Genomic DNA, 17,832 nt, shown 5'->3' with positions numbered 1-17,832 from the left:
AACCAGAACCAGAATCAGATATATCAGAACCTTTGCACTGATAGAATGATGGTCCCTACAATTGCCCAACAGAAAAATGTGGCTTTAAAAGATACAGCAGCACCCGAACACTAAAGGGCTCCCTGTTGACGCTGTTTTTGTTTTATCTTGTTGCATTTTAAATTTTGATCCAATTACTTAGAATAGATTGGTATTGAGTTTGCTGTCATTTTATATTCTCTCTCCTTCTGTTACACACACGTAATAGTCTTTATTGACTTTGTATGGTTTATAATAAACTTGACTTTTCATGTGTAAAGAAGCTTATTCAACATTGCGAGAAATACAAAAGATTATTTTTTTAAATGATCAAGGATTCATCTAGTCTGAGGAAAGGAGTGTCAAAGCCTCCTTTGGGGAAGAAGTGATGGATGGATGAAGAATTCATCTTGGGATAAACAGAAGCATGAAAGCTCATATGAGCAGCAGAGGGAGGACTAGAACAAGACAATCTGAAGGAGAGACAGATATGTGGATAAGTCAAGGCTTTGTCTACAGAGTCGGGCGAATGGTTTCAAATGTAGTAGGCTTTCACAGTACACAGCCGGTACACACTAGACAAGCAATAATTTGGGATGCAAACAACAAATTTGTGTCAAACCCATCAGCAGATTTCTTGGCTTTTGGGACTAGACTGAGATGGTCCCTAAGCTTATGGGCAATCAAAATGAAGGTAGTTTTATTCTTCTCACATTTACAGGGACTTGATTGTCTGAACAGCATACAGAAGCAGAGGAAATGCTCCTCAATCCACTAGATCATGTGATCGAAGCTCCCCAATTTGCTCTCCGGTCAGAAGACAAATTGAGAATCGTTGGCATACATTTGGAAGTGAGTTAGATGATTTAGTACGTATGCACAAAGGAGGTAAAAGAAGAACACAAAATATAAGAGGGATAACCAACAGGCCCTGTAGCCAGTGACCAGTTAGCTTTCCCATAACAATACAGGGTCAGCCACTCAAAGTGCAGCAATACGACATTCGAAAGAGCGTTTCGCGTTCTATATAGCACAACTGGCAATACAATGAAAGGGAACATTAATAATACTTACTTTAGGGTAAGGTTGATATACAAAAGGAAAGTCTCCCCATTTTCATACAAGATGTAGACAGGGTAGGCCATCACCTCCTTCCCACTCTGACCCACTACGGTCTTCGGAACAGCTACAAAGGGACCAAAGTCAAAAGCCACAGCAGTTTCACCTAGTGAGGCGGTGTAAGAGCGCCTAAAAAATAAAATGAAATACAATGGGTCCTGTTAGATCTAACATTATGCATTCAATTCCCATTCACCCCTATCACATATTTAGGAGTATTAATGCTTCTTGCACACTTTGGGCCAGATGTAGGTCGATCGGTAACGGCCAAAAATCGGTATTTTCGGCCGTTACCGACCGGTATTAAAGAAATGGTATGTAGGGCCCTTAATTTTACAGAATCGTTAAATTTACGGATCGGTAAATTTACCGATTCTGTAAAATACCGAATCGGTATTTTTACCGATTCGGTAAATTTGAGATGTAGGTGGGACTCTTCTGAGTCCCACAAGCCTTACAAAATCGGTATTTTACCATCAAATCCAATTTGATGGTAAAATACCGATTCCGGTGTGCATGCACATGTGTGCATGCACACCTCTGCCATATGACAGGCAGACCTGCCCTTGGGGCATGTATGCCTGCCACATGGCACCCGAGCCTGTTTTGGGGGGGCCAGAGGGTGTCAAAGTGACACCCCCTGCACCCTTGAGAAATTCGGTATTTACCGATTCTGTAATTACAGAATCGGTATTGCCCATTGATTCCTATGGGCTTCACAGCCCATAGGAATCAATAGGAAATACCGATTCGGTATTTCCAGATTCGGTAAATACCGAATCTTAAAGATTCGGTATTTACACATCTGGAAATACCTACATCTCCCCCCTTCATATTTACCACTTCTTAAATACCGAATCGGTAAAATTCGGTATTTAAGAAGTGGTAAATAAGAATTACCTACATCGGGCCCCTTGTTCTTTAAATACCACCATATCTTCCTCAAACACCTCCCACAAAGACACATCATATAAAGTGCTCTTGTTGTAGTAGGGCTAAGGAGCAATCCTAGTCTTACGAGCTGTTGTTCATTTCCTTAGTCAATCTTCTCAAAGACCATTGTAAACAGCATTGCTCTGTGTGCAGGGTTTGTTTTAAATCACACCAGGAGGAGGCTGCAAACCTCGCTCCCACCATTCGATTCAAAGTATTTTATCCACATTGTGGGCTGTGTTTAGAACCAACCACTTCTTTGTGAAGACAAAGCAAGGCCCATGCCTGGAATGACACACTTCACTCCCTGATCTATTCTCAATAACTAAACCTACCATGTCCCAGAACACTACATGCAGTTCTAAAATAAGCGGAGAGAATACCCAGTGCAGGGTAAAAAGTATGTGTTCTGTGTTAATTAATAAGTGTGGCTGGACTGTTCCCATGAGGCACAGGGTCAGACTGATTTGCATATAGCCATGTCTGAACTGGGGTGGCAGAGTGGGCTAAAGAACGGTGATGGATCAAACCCAGATCTTTTGACTGGGTGCGAGTGTTTGATTGGTTCAGATGCTCCGTCCATCACCACCCCCTTTTGTAGTTCAATGCAGCACAAGATAAGAATTTCTCTTCGATCATAGCTACAGAAGGAGGATGGAGAGGCCATACATAAGCCAAGAGCGGAGGCCACCTAGAGACACCTCTCTGATCAATGGGGGCACTGTCTCTGCCTGGGAGCTTCCCTGCCCCAATAAAACTTTGGTTGTGGGCGATGTGGATGGGGTACCTGGTGCCTATCCCCTGGTAACAACGAGACACATTGAACTACAGCTTGAGCACCGGGCATCTGCCCCGGAGTATTACTGACTGCAGATCCCTGAGGTGGGAGCACTGAGGCTCCTTGCAAGTCTACTTATGTGGTAACATTACAATTTCTCTATACTAGAGGAGTTGCCCTACAGTGGCATTCACTGCTTTCTTTGGTTTGTATTATGTTTTGGGGCAACAAACGCTCTGCACAGTTGGCGAGGAAGGCAGTTTTAGGTCTGTCATGCAGGCAGCCTGGTTGGGGGGATGATAATGGGAGTTGTGTTATAACCTCAATATGTTTTTTTGTATGCACTTTCACTTTAGTGGTGACAGCTCTTTATAGCCAAGGTGGCAGACCAAAATACTGGACCCAACCTCCTTTCTACTCAACTCCAGTAGGGAGCCCCAGTGTAAATTCAAACTTGCTATTCCCGATGTCCTGTGGCCAATTGTTGTGGTTCCCGCTGCAATGCACATGCGCTTCCGCACTTGCGGGGGTCCCCACTGCGGGTGAGCACGGATTTTCCCTCTAACAGTCCCCCATGGCAGCTAACAGAGATGCTTCAAGTTTCAGGGTGCTATCAACTGTTGGGAGCTGGTTCTTTATGTGATACACCAATATTTTGTAATTGGCTCTATTTGCGGATGTGTGGTCGAGCAGCCTCAGACCTAACACAGAGGAGTGCAAGTCATTTGTTATACACACAGTGATTATTAAATGGCACATGACAAAGAGGAGATCCACACCAATTTAAAAAATATGCTTCTTTCTAGGTTTATTTTAAGACCAAGGTTTACGTTAAAAGGCAAGTACGTTTTTTAATAAAAATATTTTTCACGTAAAAAAATTTCAGTTTCGCAAAGTTATTAAATGGGAGGAAAACAAGAATTCAGTTTGCAGGTAAGTATACATCTTACATTCTTGGTTGTCAGGATAAAGAATCAACACCAGGCAACGATCAGGTAGGTAACAACTCTGCACCTCCAGCTGCACAGGGGCGGCTGGGTGCAGGGTTCAAATTCGGAATCTGGCACCAATGTTATCCAATGGAGAAAGGGGGAAATCAAAGAGATGCTGTTTATAGGTAAGTAACACAGTTTAGTAACCCCTCTCTGGGAGTTAAGATAAGCATGGGGGGCCACAAGGTAGCACCAAACTTACACCCTCAGCGACACTGGGGCAGAGGGGAGCTAAGTACAAACACTGCATCGGGCACCCAATGCAAATCAATGGGGGAGATCAGTTCTGGAAAAAGGCTGCAGGTTCTGGCCAGGAGGCTAGTCAAAGTAAACACACATCTGCCCAGATAAAGACTGATGCTTGGGGACACCGTTGGTCGAACTCTCCAAGGTCGAGGGGCTTCGGGTGCAGGGGTGTCTATAGGCGTCGAAAAGTCTTACCGGAACAGGTCACGCTTAGGGGGGAAGAGGAGCGGTTGTCATGGAGAGGCTGCAGGCGTCGATATGGATTCCGACAGGGGTCAATCCATAATGGTCTCTTGTTCAGAGTCACCGGGAAACATTGACAAGACCAGTGGGCCACTTCGACTCGTGCCGTCTGTGGTAAATAAATAATTAATTACCTGATCTATTTTTGACTATAATCAATAAACGGTTAGCTCAATAAATAAGAGTCAAGATACGAGGTAGCTGGAGTATACAGGCTTTAATCAGGCATAAAAGGACAGGAACAGGACAGCCTGCATGGGAATAGGATGGCAGCTGCCGGGGGCAGGATCTGGGAGCATAAGGGTAACTTTTAATAACAGTGCACAATATTTATAGTTAAACAAATACATTGCATTCAATACAGTAGGCGTAGCAGTAGGCGGAGTTTGTAGCAGTCGCGAAAGATAAGGCATAAAGTGGGTGTAACAAGAGGTGTGTACAGGGCGTATACATAGACATGTGATGCAAACGTAACAGAATATGTCATAAAAAGGGGCGGAAACATGGAGGGGGCTACCTGAGCAGCTGGGACCTCTAACCTAGTGGTGCGCGCAAACTGGCAATGACGCGTTACTAGGGAGAACTGGGGGCTATGACTTCTGCACTAGAAGAGGAGACGAAAGTCTGGAGGGTCAGAGCGACATGTACCTAGGCATATCTAGTATCTGGTGTTTATAGTACATGTTGATAGAATCCAAAGGTTATCAGGGCAAAGGCTAGCAGACACTAAGACTGGTGCATACATAATTCTATATGTAGTGCGTGTGCGAGGAATATTCTATGAATATTAATACAGTATTTCTCTTACATGGAGACATAAAGGCTAGACCATGACGGAAACTATTGATGTGATTCAGTAGCTTAGGAATGCAGAGAAGGAGGGCTGGACTGATAACTAGAAACATAACATACTCTTGGCAGACTGGGAGGCAGAGCCAGGCCGGGTCGGGCACTGCGTGGCAAGAAAGTAAGTGAAGGGTCAGGGATACAGGTGGGGGCTGTATCGCTCCTCGGAGAGGTTTCAGGAGACAGGAGCTGAATCTGAGTCCGGGCCCTTTTGAGGCCTAGAAACGGGGATAATTCAATGAATTAACGTGCACACTGTGAAATGTGGCAACGTAGCTTTACATAGGCCTAATATTCGTTGTTTTTCACAAGGACTGGAAACTGGCATACTAGAGATGGACACAACTGTAATTGCGTCTTTAATCGATCAGAAAGGGGATACATGCATATCGATCATGCACATATGACATAACATGGGGAACACGTAGGCACATATGACATGGTAAAATTTACTTTTCCACATTCCCTCCTTGTGCCCTACGTTTCCATCAGGAAACATCAATATTCATGATACCATCTATCATTTCATATAGCATCATTTGCTCGTCTCGAATTGTCTTGGAACGGGATTTAGGACTAGGACTACAAGAGGTAGCACACATGCCGCAAATCGCAGGGCCACATTGTATACAGAGGCAGCAACTGAATATGATCATTACTGCAATACCTAGGAATGACAATACTTTCCATCCCCAAGCAGATATGATACTCCAGAGCCAACTGGACCATGTCCAGGTGCCTGGATTCTGGTGTAACTGATGGGCAATTTTATGAAGTCTGGTTATAGCTGAATAAACAGATGGCGCGTTATTAGGAATGAAAATGCAGCAACTAGATCCGATGACTCTACATGCTCCTCCTCTATCGGCCAGTATGACGTCAAGAACGAGACGATTTTGGAGCACGACAAATCTCATAGCAGATTGCTCTTCAGTTAAGTTACCTAGAGCAGAAGTAGTCTCATTCACTACTGCTTCGAGGGTTCTGGTTAACCTACGTATTAACTTACTATTCTGGACGGGGCCTATAAAGAAGAAGAAACCTTTATTGAAATCTTGATATTGTTCTAGAGCAGTTTCAGTTTGATCGACAATAGGGGACTCGATCTCCCTTCTATGTCTGACGTGTACTAGATGTGTGTTTCTGTGATAATCAGATGGGGCTAGAAAAACTGGTGGCAGTAGGAAGGCAATGTAACATGTTCCATCCCAATCGAGGGGCAGACGAATATATGCGGTCTGACCACAAACAAAATAAGAATGACGTGAGGCTTTGAAAATAGATTTCCCACTGGCACTATACTCGACAGTAGTAATACAATCACTATGTCCTACATGTGCGGAACCATTCTTTCTGACACATAATTCGCCTTTGACTGGTAGTACTGAAATAGCAGGCAAATCTGGAGTAGTATCAGACTGAACATTCAGGACCATAAAATTCGAAGAATAATTACCTAAATTATAAACTTCATTTTCTAGATCTAACCCTGTTCTATGGGGGAGACCTTGCTTGTCTGGAAAACATGTTCTATTCAGAAGGGACATATCATTGGAGGATGACGTTAACGTGGACCATGCTCCACACGAACCATTATGTGAAAACGGATAAGGAAAGAGTGGCAGAACTCCCTTCGGTGTCTGGAAAGGGGGGAGTCGACCACACACCCAACAATTAGTGGCATTGCTGGTCTGGTGTGAATAGTGTAACATTCGGATGAATGTATTATTACGCATAGCAAGACGATAGGATAGCTCGTGAGGAGGCAGATCACTAAATGTGTGCTCTACTGTAGCATTAGAAAACATATTTACATGTGAACTTGGAAAACATAAATGCAATGCATAACTTGTGCAGGTAACCATCAAACTTAGAAACAATAAGAAACTTAGAAAAACGATACATCTGATAGAGTTTTGACTAACTCTCTCACTATGGGGGTCTATCTCATACATGTCAGAAACCTGTCTAACCGTTTCACCCGAGAGGGACTTAGACAATTAAACTGGCTGACTTATTTTACTAGACCGGAGTTTTAACTTATACTCCTGCTGCGGAGTTTTCTCTAACAGAGGAACTTTTAATTCAGATTTAAGTTCTGGTTTCAGGCAGTCTTTAGAAATGGAACAGTCCTTTTCGAATGTCTTTTTACAAAGTCCATGGAATTTCTTGATGTGGGACAGATGGACCCACCCCTTGCGGCCCTCCAACTTCACGGCCGTGCGGGTGGTCAGAAGGACTAGTCTCGGTTCCTTCCAGCGAGGCTCCAGCGGACTTCAACGATCAAAGTTCCTTACTAGTACTAGATCTCCTGGAATGACCTCGTGTGGTTTCACTTCAGTATTGTCTGGAAATGCGGCGGCAACCTGTGAACGACAAGAGTGTAGGGCAGACATCAAGGAAGCTAGGTAATCTGTCAACATATTACTGGAAACATCTGTAATACTGCGGGGTCTAGGTGTACCCCACATATTTGGGGGGCGGCCGAATACGACCTCATAAGGGGACAGACCTGATCTGGAATGTGCAACCATTCGCATAAAGAATAAAGCGACTGGCAGGGCAACTAGCCAGTCTACACCTTTCTCTTGACATGTCTTGGCAATACGGACTTTCAGAGTTTGATTATGTCTCTCTACGAGACCGGCTGCTTCAGGATGGCGCACACAATGGAACTTCCACTGGTATCCTAACAAAAGGGAAACATGTTTCATCAACTCAGATGAGAATGGCTGGCCGTTATCTGAATACACGACCCTAGGGAGTCCATAACGGGGGAAGAATTCACGAACCAACTGCTTGGCAGTGGTCGCTGCTGTATAATCTGGAACTGGATATGCTTCTGTCCACCTGGACAAAGCGCATACAACTACGAGGACATACTTGAAACCTCGACATCGCTCCATCTGAATATAATCCATCTGGAGGACTTCAAAAGGGTGGTCAGGGGGTTGGAATCCACCTTGTTCCACCGGGACACTTTTACCTGGATTGAACTGGCAACATATCATACAGGTACGGACTTTCTGCTTGGCTGCAGCTCGTAAGTGCTTGTTGAACCAAAGGTTCTGTATACTGTCTAACATGGCTTTTTCTCCTAGATGTGCTGGACTATGTGCGGTGTTAATAATGACTTGAACCATAGAGTCGGGGAGAAACCATGTGGCTTTTCTCTTCGTCACCCATCCTTGATCTGTCTGGACCCCTCCTTGTTCGGACCATTTCTTTATTTCTTCAGGAGTAGCATGTAACTGTATGTCTATGACATCTTGTGTAGGGTCCTTAACTGTCATACAGGTAGTCTGTTCTGGAGTGGATGTCTGTGTCTTGTTAACTGGAATGTCTGGTGTCTGAGCCGTAAGCTTGGCTGTTCGATCTGCTAGATCGTTACCTTGGGAAATGATGTCAGTAACTTTCGTATGTGCCTTGCACTTCATGATAGCGATAGCTGTCGGTAAATGTATTGCATCTAACAGAGCTTGAATGAGGAGACCATGCTGAATCTTGGTTCCATGAGAAGTCATGAAACCTCTCTCCTGCCAGAGTACTCCGAAGTCGTGTACAACTCCGAATGCGTAACGTGAATCTGTATATATGTTTACTTTCAGGTCCTTGGCACGTATGCAGGCTTGGGTCAGAGCAACTAGCTCTGCTGCTTGAGCAGACAGGATGTCAATACGGTGTGTTTCTATAACTTCAGTGTCAGTAGTCACTGCGTACGCGGCTGCTAGTTCTCCTGTACTAGTTCTCATACATGAACCGTCCACATAAAGTGTCAGGTCGGGGTTAGGTAATGCAATGTCTGTCAGGTCTTGTCTTGGCTTAGTCATAGTATTAATGACTTCCACACAGTCATGTGTGGCAGGATTTGAAGTAACTGATGGTAACAGTGTAGCAGGATTTAGAACGTTGCAGCGTCTGATTTCTATGTGTGGCTGGAACAGTGTCAATTCGTAACCTGTTAAACGTGCAATTGTCAAGTGCTGAGTCTGTGTTCGGTTTAAAAGAACTTCCACGGAATGTGGAACTTGTACTGTCAGGGAGTGTCCTAATACTATGGAATCACTTTGTCTGATAGCTAGAGCTGTAGCTGCAACTGACTTGAGGCACGCAGGCAAAGCCTGGGCTACTGGATCTAGTGTGCTCGAAAAATAAGCACAGGGCTTGTACTGTCCGGCTTGATCTTGTGTGAGAACAGATAATGCAGTACCATCACGTTCTGTGACAAAAAGTGTAAAAGGCTTACTGTAGTTCGGTGTAGCTAGAACAGGTGCTTGGCATAAGGCTTTCTTTAATTCATTAAAACTAAGTGTATGTTCAGATGTCCAAGGGAGGACAGTCGATACGGCTGCCTCCTGTGTCGTTAACTGTATCAGTGGCTTGGCTAGAAATGCATACTGAGGAATCCATTGTCTGCAGTAAGAAGTGAGGCCAATAAAAGCACGTACCTCCTTCTGTGTCTTGGGCTGTGGAAGACTCGCTATCAACTGGATACGGTCTGGTGTCAACTGCCTACCCCACTTGGACAGTAAGTGGCCTAAGTAGATCACTTGCTGGACACAGAATTGAAGCTTCGAAGGGGACACCTTGTGCCCCTGCTAGGCCAGAAAATACAGGACTATAAGTGACGCACGCTCGCAGTCACGTTCAGAACGGGCTGTGATCAATAGATCATCGACATACTGGAGCAGGGCAGTGTCAGTTGGCATGTGAATATTGTCTAGCTGTCTTTTAAGTGCTTGACTGTAAATACTAGGACTTTCTGTGAAACCTTGAGGAGCTCGTGTGAATTTATAGCTCCTTCCATTTAAACAAAAACCGAAAAGGTATTGGCTGTCTGGATGAATCGGAACACTGAAAAATGCATTCTTGAGGTCGATAACGGTGAAAAATGTAGCTTCAGAATCAATGGCTGTCAATAGGGATGAAATATCTGGGACTACTGGGTACTGGGGTATGATACATTTATTAAGTTCTCGAAGGTCAATCACTAATCGATATACTGGAGGTGCATTTGGATCAGTACGTTTCATGACTGGAATGATAGGAGAATTACATACATTGGAGTCAGTTTCTACAACCACTCCTTGAGCAATAAGCTCGTCAATAATTTTGGATAAGGCTGCTACAGCCTCAGGTGGCAATCTGTACTGTCTGATTCGTGGCAAGACTATACCTTGCTTGAGAGTCACACGATGGGGTGTAATTTGCATAAAACCTACATCAGTTGGACCTTGCGCCCATAAATGCTGCGGAACATTGGACAATCTTGGATCAAAATCACGTAATACATAGTGACCTTTAAAGTCTCTTAAAAACAATCGGATTCCTTCTGGGGAACAGCAAATAACTGCACCTAATTCTTTCAATGTTTTAATGCCTAACAAATTTTCTGGACATGACTTCGTAAGTAATAAATCAGTAGTTCGGGACAATGGACCAACTTCTAGAGAAACTGGTTTTGAAATCTCGTTAACAATAGGCTTTCCTGAAAATCCAAGGGAAACATTTCTAGAGCCTGAGAGCGGAGCCCCTGGAACCTCGTCATGACTGATAGTAGTCCTACTTGCCCCTGTATCAATCAAAAACTTTCTGTCTTTCCCTAATACTTGACTGTGTACATAGGGACCCTCTTGATCTACAGGTATCTCGATGAGAGGCAAGCCTACCTCCCTCTCTAGGCTGTTTCATGAATACTGTTGATACTCTGGATACTCTGTCTGAGCATACTGGTACATTTGCTGTGTAACATGCTGTGTTGCAGCGATAGGCTGCGGTGCTGGAACTGTCTGTTGTGCATTCTGTGGTGACGGAGAAGTCTGTGAAACTTGTTCTTGTCTAGGCGGACGTGGTCTTTCTTTAGTCTTACCAGTTGCTATATTGTGTTTCAGAACTGCACACTCGTTTATAAAATGACCTGGCTGTTTACAATAATTGCATGTCCCTTTAACGGGAGCTGCAGGATGACTGGCTTGATTCGGACCCCTCTTCTGACTGTCTTGTGGAACAGATTGTGCAACTAGTACTTTCATTTTCGTGTCTTTCATACGTCTCCTTTCGTGTTCTTGCTCTTCCCTGATTCTATTCTGGTGATACTGGAGCATTTGGAGCATTTGTGACGGGGTACTAGCTTGCCAGGTACTTTCGACTTTCAAAACTCGATTTTTAACTTGTGGACTTGAATTCTCGACTAGTTTAGTAACAAAAAGATGAGGGTATGACTCGCTACCTGTCTTCAAACCACTGTTGATAATAAAGCATTTTTCAAATCTGGAATAAAAATCGCTAGTGTCTTCATCCTGTTTCTGTTTACATGCTGAGATTGCATCCCAATCTTCCTTTTTCGTGGCTAGTAATCTTGGCAAAACTTGAATCAATAACTCGGGTAATTCTTTACATTTGTCCCCAAGACCGGTACCTGGTACTCGTATATTATCTTCAGCTTCTAGAGCTGTCCAATCTATCTTTTTCTCTCCCACCTCCCATTCTTTTTCCTTGAGTTTTTCATATACCCCTGCGGGCAACAGGACCTTTAGCATTTTAATGACATCTGGATACGTGTATTCTCCCATACGGAGCATGTCTTTTAATTCTCGATGGAACCCTGCTGGATCTTTGTCGTGACAGGGAATTAATTTCTTCATCTCTAAGAGTTCCATCTTGGTAATAGGGGTGTAAACAAATACTCGTTGCATTTCACCACCCGCTGTCCTAACTGGGTGTACTTCTCGTAACGGATGCTGTCTATCTATGTAGAATGGTTTACTTTCTGGAGGTGAGACGTGAACAAAATGCGGATTCAGAAACGTTCTATATTTGTGGCGCTGTTCTAGAATGACACTAATTAAATCGGTACCTAAACCTTTCCATCTATACTGGAGCAACTCGTTCAGAACATCATGTAACGGACCTGGATCAGAATGTTGTCCCTCATACAGTGTAATGAGGTGCTGGATCATATACATACCCACCAGTCGCTGCTCGGCTGGGGGCAGTTTCAGAAACATTTGTGCCACTATTTCATCTGGAAAAGTGGTAGAATCAGTAGTCCATCGGACTGCTGATCGGGCTAGTTCTAGTTCATGCATGGTACTAAGTTCACTATAACCGATACGTGATTTCAGAATGTGATCGGTAGCTTGAAATACTTGTTCAAGATTCTCTTGTTCTAGTGCTGGAAGGTGAAAAACTTTCTTGTGTTCTAGGTGTGAATGTCGGTCTAGAAGTCTAGATTTACCTACATACGCTATTCTGGCGGTATTCTCGTCTTCTACCTCTTCAGTATCAGTGTTGTCTTCTTTCTCGCTTACTTGTGCTGCTTTGCGTTTCTCGTGTAACCTTATTATTTCCTTACGAATTTTCTTGTACATACTCTCTATACTACTGAGTGTCTTGTGTCTTCCCTCGGCTATATGATCACTCCACTTTGTCAGAATTCTCATTTCGATCGGATCTTTAGTCGGACAATCTTGTTCCCTTACTAAACAATTGATTAGAAATTTTAATAGCATGAGCTGGGTCTCAGCTTTCCTTAGAGACATGATTTCGCCAATACTTTCTGGATCGTCTCCTGTACGGATGAAACGATATATTCTGTCTAGATCTTCTTTCATATTCGGTAGGGTGTCCAAATACTCGGTCACCCGTCTTACACGCAATGAATATATAACCATATTATCATCGCCTGGGACTGGATCATAACGGCATTCGGTGAGAGCTCGTCTGATATCTGCAACGGACTGATATTTGGGCGTACGCTGTAACGCACGTTCATGTAACTCGACTAACGTTACACGTTTGTGTGGCGGCGGGGTACCAGGAGGACCTCCCCCCGCGGCCCCTAAACTGGAATCGTCGACTGGTACTATTCGTGCTGGGAGAGTGACTGATGTAGCGGGTACTTGTACTGTAGGCTGGACCGGGGGTACCGTAACAGGTGCTGTAACAGGTGCCCCGGTGGCTGGAGGAACAGGAATTACATTATTTACAGGAGCGGGCGGAACAGGATTTGCATATTCTGGGACCGTGTCGTCCAAATAGGACGAGAGAAAAATATCAGCTGCGGTCGGTTTGTGACGTAGCTTAATCGGAACTAATGGCGGCGGGAAATTACATGGTGCTTCCGGGGTTGCTTTTGGCAAGCCCTCGGCAAGAAGAGGATACATACCCTTAATAAGGGCATTTCTCTGTCTGTCTGACTGTTCGGCTTTAACTCGTTCACCTATTTCGATTAATTCCCTTTCTTGGGCTCTTTCTGAGGATTCCCTACTTAATTCTGTTTTTCTGATTTCTTTTTCGGTTCTTTTATGAGATTCTTTGCGCCATAACTCGATGGCATCTTTCTGGGACTGTCTGGATTTCTTTTTCCATAATGCTTCTTCTACTCGCATGATGCACTCGGCATCCCATGTACCTGATACAGGCCATCTATATTTCTCTTCTAGATCTTTAGTATACTCGACCCATAAGTCTAGATATAATATGGCACTTATGCCATGTTTATGATACATAAAATGACCTGGACTGTCCCTAGGCGGGACAGGAACTGCTTCTTCGAGCAGACCTTTTCTGGTTTTTAACTGACGTAATTTCGAGAACAGAGGCATGACTTAGACTGGAATCTGGACACAATACAATACACAATAAACACAATAATAACTTGAAAAACAAATCACTCATACCACGACACTGAAAACACATGAAATAACATTTAAAATAACAGTTCGGACAGAATACTACCTGGAATACTGAAAACAGAAACACATGAATTTCTCGAGAACAGAACAGAACTTACTGGAATGACTAGATGCACTGCTAAAACAGTACGAAACTTACCGGTCTCATAAAGAGACACGTCAGGACCCGCATCCACCTAGGTGGACACTTCGTGTTGGATCTGTGTACCCAAACCCACGGACCAGAGACAAATTAATTGACCCTGTCTAGATACTACCCCAGCAATGGTACTCACCGGGCAGCAAGAACGGAAGGCCTCGGACTGGACTGGACTGCTACGACGACGGACGGACGAACTTCGGACTTCAGTTACAGGTGGGCCTCCGGATACCTCGGACCTTGGACTCTCGGCTTGGGCTCTGGTCGGGACTCGCCGCGTTCCTCCACCGCCTCGTCTGGACGCTGGACCGCAACCTCAGTCTCCTCCGTGGGCCTGAGGGATACTTGAAGCAGAAATATCTGCACGTGGCCGGTATGGTTCCGTCACGGCTGCAGAGGATCAGGGGGCCTGCGTGGCTTCTCCGGCGCGTGGGGAAAAGGCAAGTCCCTGTTCGGGCGCCATTATGTGGTAAATAAATAATTAATTACCTGATCTATTTTTTACTATAATCAATAAACGGTTAGCTCAATAAATAAGAGTCAAGATACGAGGTAGCTGGAGTATACAGGCTTTAATCAGGCATAAAAGGACAGGAACAGGACAGCCTGCATGGGAATAGGATGGCAGCTGCCGGGGGCAGGATCTGGGAGCATAAGGGTAACTTTTAATAACAGTGCACAATATTTATATTTAAACAAATACATTGCATTCAATACAGTAGGCGTAGCAGTAGGCGGAGTTTGTAGCAGTCGCGAAAGATAAGGCATAAAGTGGGTGTAACAAGAGGTGTGTACAGGGCGTATACATAGACATGTGATGCAAACGTAACAGAATATGTCATAAAAAGGGGCGGAAACATGGAGGGGGCTACCTGAGCAGCTGGGACCTCTAACCTAGTGGTGCGCGCAAACTGGCAATGACGTGTTACTAGGGAGAACTGGGGGCTATGACTTCTGCACTAGAAGAGGAGACGAAAGTCTGGAGGGTCAGAGCGACATGTACCTAGGCATATCTAGTATCTGGTGTTTATAGTACATGTTGATAGAATCCAAAGGTTATCAGGGCAAAGGCTAGCAGACACTAAGACTGGTGCATACATAATTCTATATGTAGTGCGTGTGCGAGGAATATTCTATGAATATTAATACAGTATTTCTCTTACATGGAGACATAAAGGCTAGACCATGACGGAAACTATTGATGTGATTCAGTAGCTTAGGAATGCAGAGAAGGAGGGCTGGACTGATAACTAGAAACATAACATACTCTTGGCAGACTGGGAGGCAGAGCCAGGCCGGGCCGGGCACTGCGTGGCAAGAAAGTAAGTGAAGGGTCAGGGATACAGGTGGGGGCTGTATCGCTCCTCGGAGAGGTTTCAGGAGACAGGAGCTGAATCTGAGTCCGGGCCCTTTTGAGGCCTAGAAACGGGGATAATTCAATGAATTAACGTGCACACTGTGAAATGTGGCAACGTAGCTTTACATAGGCCTAATATTCGTTGTTTTTCACGAGGACTGGAAACTGGCATACTAGAGATGGACACAACTGTAATTGCGTCTTTAATCGATCAGAAAGGGGATACATGCATATCGATCATGCACATATGACATAACATGGGGAACACGTAGGCACATATGACATGGTAAAATTTACTTTTCCACACGTCGGGTGAAAAAATGGGTACGGTGGGAGGTTTTGTGGTTCCTCAGGGCAGACGTCTTGTTCTTTAAAGATGTTTTTTTTCTGGACAGGTACGCTGTCCAGAGGATTTCTTGATCTTTATTGAAGGCAGGCAGTCCTTCCAGAACTTTGGGGGTTGCTGGACCTGCAAGCCAAGTCGATTTTTGTAGCAAGAGCAAAAGGCAGCAGAGAAGCTGGCAGGGCTGACGCCAAGTCAGTCACTGGTCCTTCTTCTTTCTTGCTGTAGCGGCTCTTCAGTGTCCAGGCTTCATAGGTCATCAGGCATCGGACTTCAGGGTCTGGGGGTGCCAACTAAATACTAGATTTAGGGCCGTTACAGGGAAGTGACAGGTAGGAACCAATGGATCCCTTACCTGGGGTGTCAACACCCTCTATTATGCCACCCTCCTGTTTGGAAGGGAGCATAGTCCCAACCCTGATTGGATAAGTCCCGCCATCTTCAAGCACTGAAAAATGTGCTTCACTTCGCCTCCAGCACCTGAGGGGTGGAGTTGGCAAAGGGGGCACACCTCCTATTCTCACTTAGTTTTCCAGTGGTTTTCCCGCCAACAGTGGGGGTTTGAAACCGGGGCTGCCATCTGCTGCTAGCAGCAGAGGCTGGGGTCGCATTACAAAGGTAGCAAGGCCTTTGTAGCATCCCTCTTAAGCACTGTGCCTGCCTGGGGCAGGAGGTGCGACATCTCGGCCCAGATGGGCTTTGTTTCTGGCCTCAGAGAGCAAGGGCTCTCTTGATGGAAGAGGTGTGGCGCCGCAGCTAGGGCGACTGACTCTGGAATCTGGGGATCACGGCTCGATCCCCGGCACCGGCGGCAGATTAGCCCAGCACCATGTGACTCTGGGCAATAGCTTACTTAATCTCTAGGCCCCAGCGCCTAGAGACCCTTACGGGTGATTGTGCGCCTTACAAATGAATTATTATTACCACATGGGTCCAGAAACCTGTCTGGTGCAGGGGTTCGGGAAATTATATCGCCGGACGCCCAAACCATGTTGATGTTTAAGATGGGCAAGAAGATTTAATGTCTACTTTGTCAGACGGAGAAGTAGACATTAAATTGCGTAAATAATATTGTAGCTGTTGGCACTCTGGGGCTCTGGTATCTGCTTTGGCAAACTTAAGATCTTTAGGAAGTTCTTCCCTCTGCTACCACAGCAGGCAAAGGAAATGGTGGCTCGGGCACTTATCCTCTCCAGGCTAGACTACGCCAATGCCCTATTTATCGGCATCCCTGGCTACCTCATGAATAAACTCCAACTAATTCAAAATGCGGTGGCCAGACTCCTATTCAACATGGCCAAACGTTCCAGTGCGAGGCTCCTGCTACGTGACCTTCATTGGTTACCTGTGGCTCAGCGGGTTCAATTTAAGATCTTGGTCATGGCGCATAAAGCCATGCATGACTCTGGACCGTTGTATATTAGGAAGCGCGTGGCCTTTTACAAGCCTTGCCACTCGCTCCACTCCTCCTCTCGCCGCCTACTGGCCATTCCGCAATTTCGCCGTTCCAGGATGGGTGGCCAATCATGGTCAGTAAAAGTGGCCAGGTTATGGAACAAACTTCCTGGCCTGTTGCGACATACAAGAAACTCCTCTAAACTCATCTTTTCAACCCTCCTAGTTAATTTCATTGGTGCCCTCTCTGCTCACGTCCATTCGCGCCAGGATACTCCTGAGTAGTTGTGCGCGTTACAAATCATATATAACATAACATAACATAACAGTCCATCAGAAATGGTGTCAGAAACACGGAGAACCTTTGGAGGCCTTTGATCGACATGAGCACCGGACCGCGCTATCCTCCCCCGCGTCGCCATCATGTTACCAGGCACAGGAACAATCTGTGCCCTGTGCCCCCTTTAAACATGAATTGAGCGCGGTCAGCAACTAAGCAGTGCAATACGCGAGTTAACAATGTCCTTGGCTGCACCCCCTACCCGCCACAACGAAGTAATGGAGTAAGTGGTTAACCCTGAGGAATGGAGTAAGTGAACGCCGCACTGGATGTCCAGCCGTGCACTGGCCTGAGAGGTCTGAGGTACCAGCTGCTGAAATGGGGTGTCCTCCCGCCGTCATTTCTAATAATCTTTGCTTTGAAGAGAGCACCAAGACGGAGATGTGC

General features: G+C 45.2%; 1 protein-coding gene across 2 annotated transcripts in view; it reads right to left on the bottom strand.

The window, feature by feature from the left end:
- The window catches only part of NUP88 (nucleoporin 88), a 362,163-nt gene that overhangs the window by 262,652 nt on the left and 81,679 nt on the right, over nucleotides 1–17,832 (bottom strand). For both annotated transcript variants that reach the window (XM_078679698.1, XM_078679699.1), the window contains exon 5: nucleotides 1,093–1,266. In XM_078679698.1, coding sequence (XP_078535824.1) covers nucleotides 1,093–1,266 — 174 coding nt within the window. The remainder of the gene's footprint in view (nucleotides 1–1,092; nucleotides 1,267–17,832) is intronic.

This window comes from Lissotriton helveticus, chromosome 3_1 (assembly GCF_964261635.1).
Source record: "Lissotriton helveticus chromosome 3_1, aLisHel1.1, whole genome shotgun sequence".
Taxonomy (NCBI): domain Eukaryota; kingdom Metazoa; phylum Chordata; class Amphibia; order Caudata; family Salamandridae; genus Lissotriton; species Lissotriton helveticus.
This window is presented reverse-complemented; position numbering and strand designations above follow the sequence as displayed.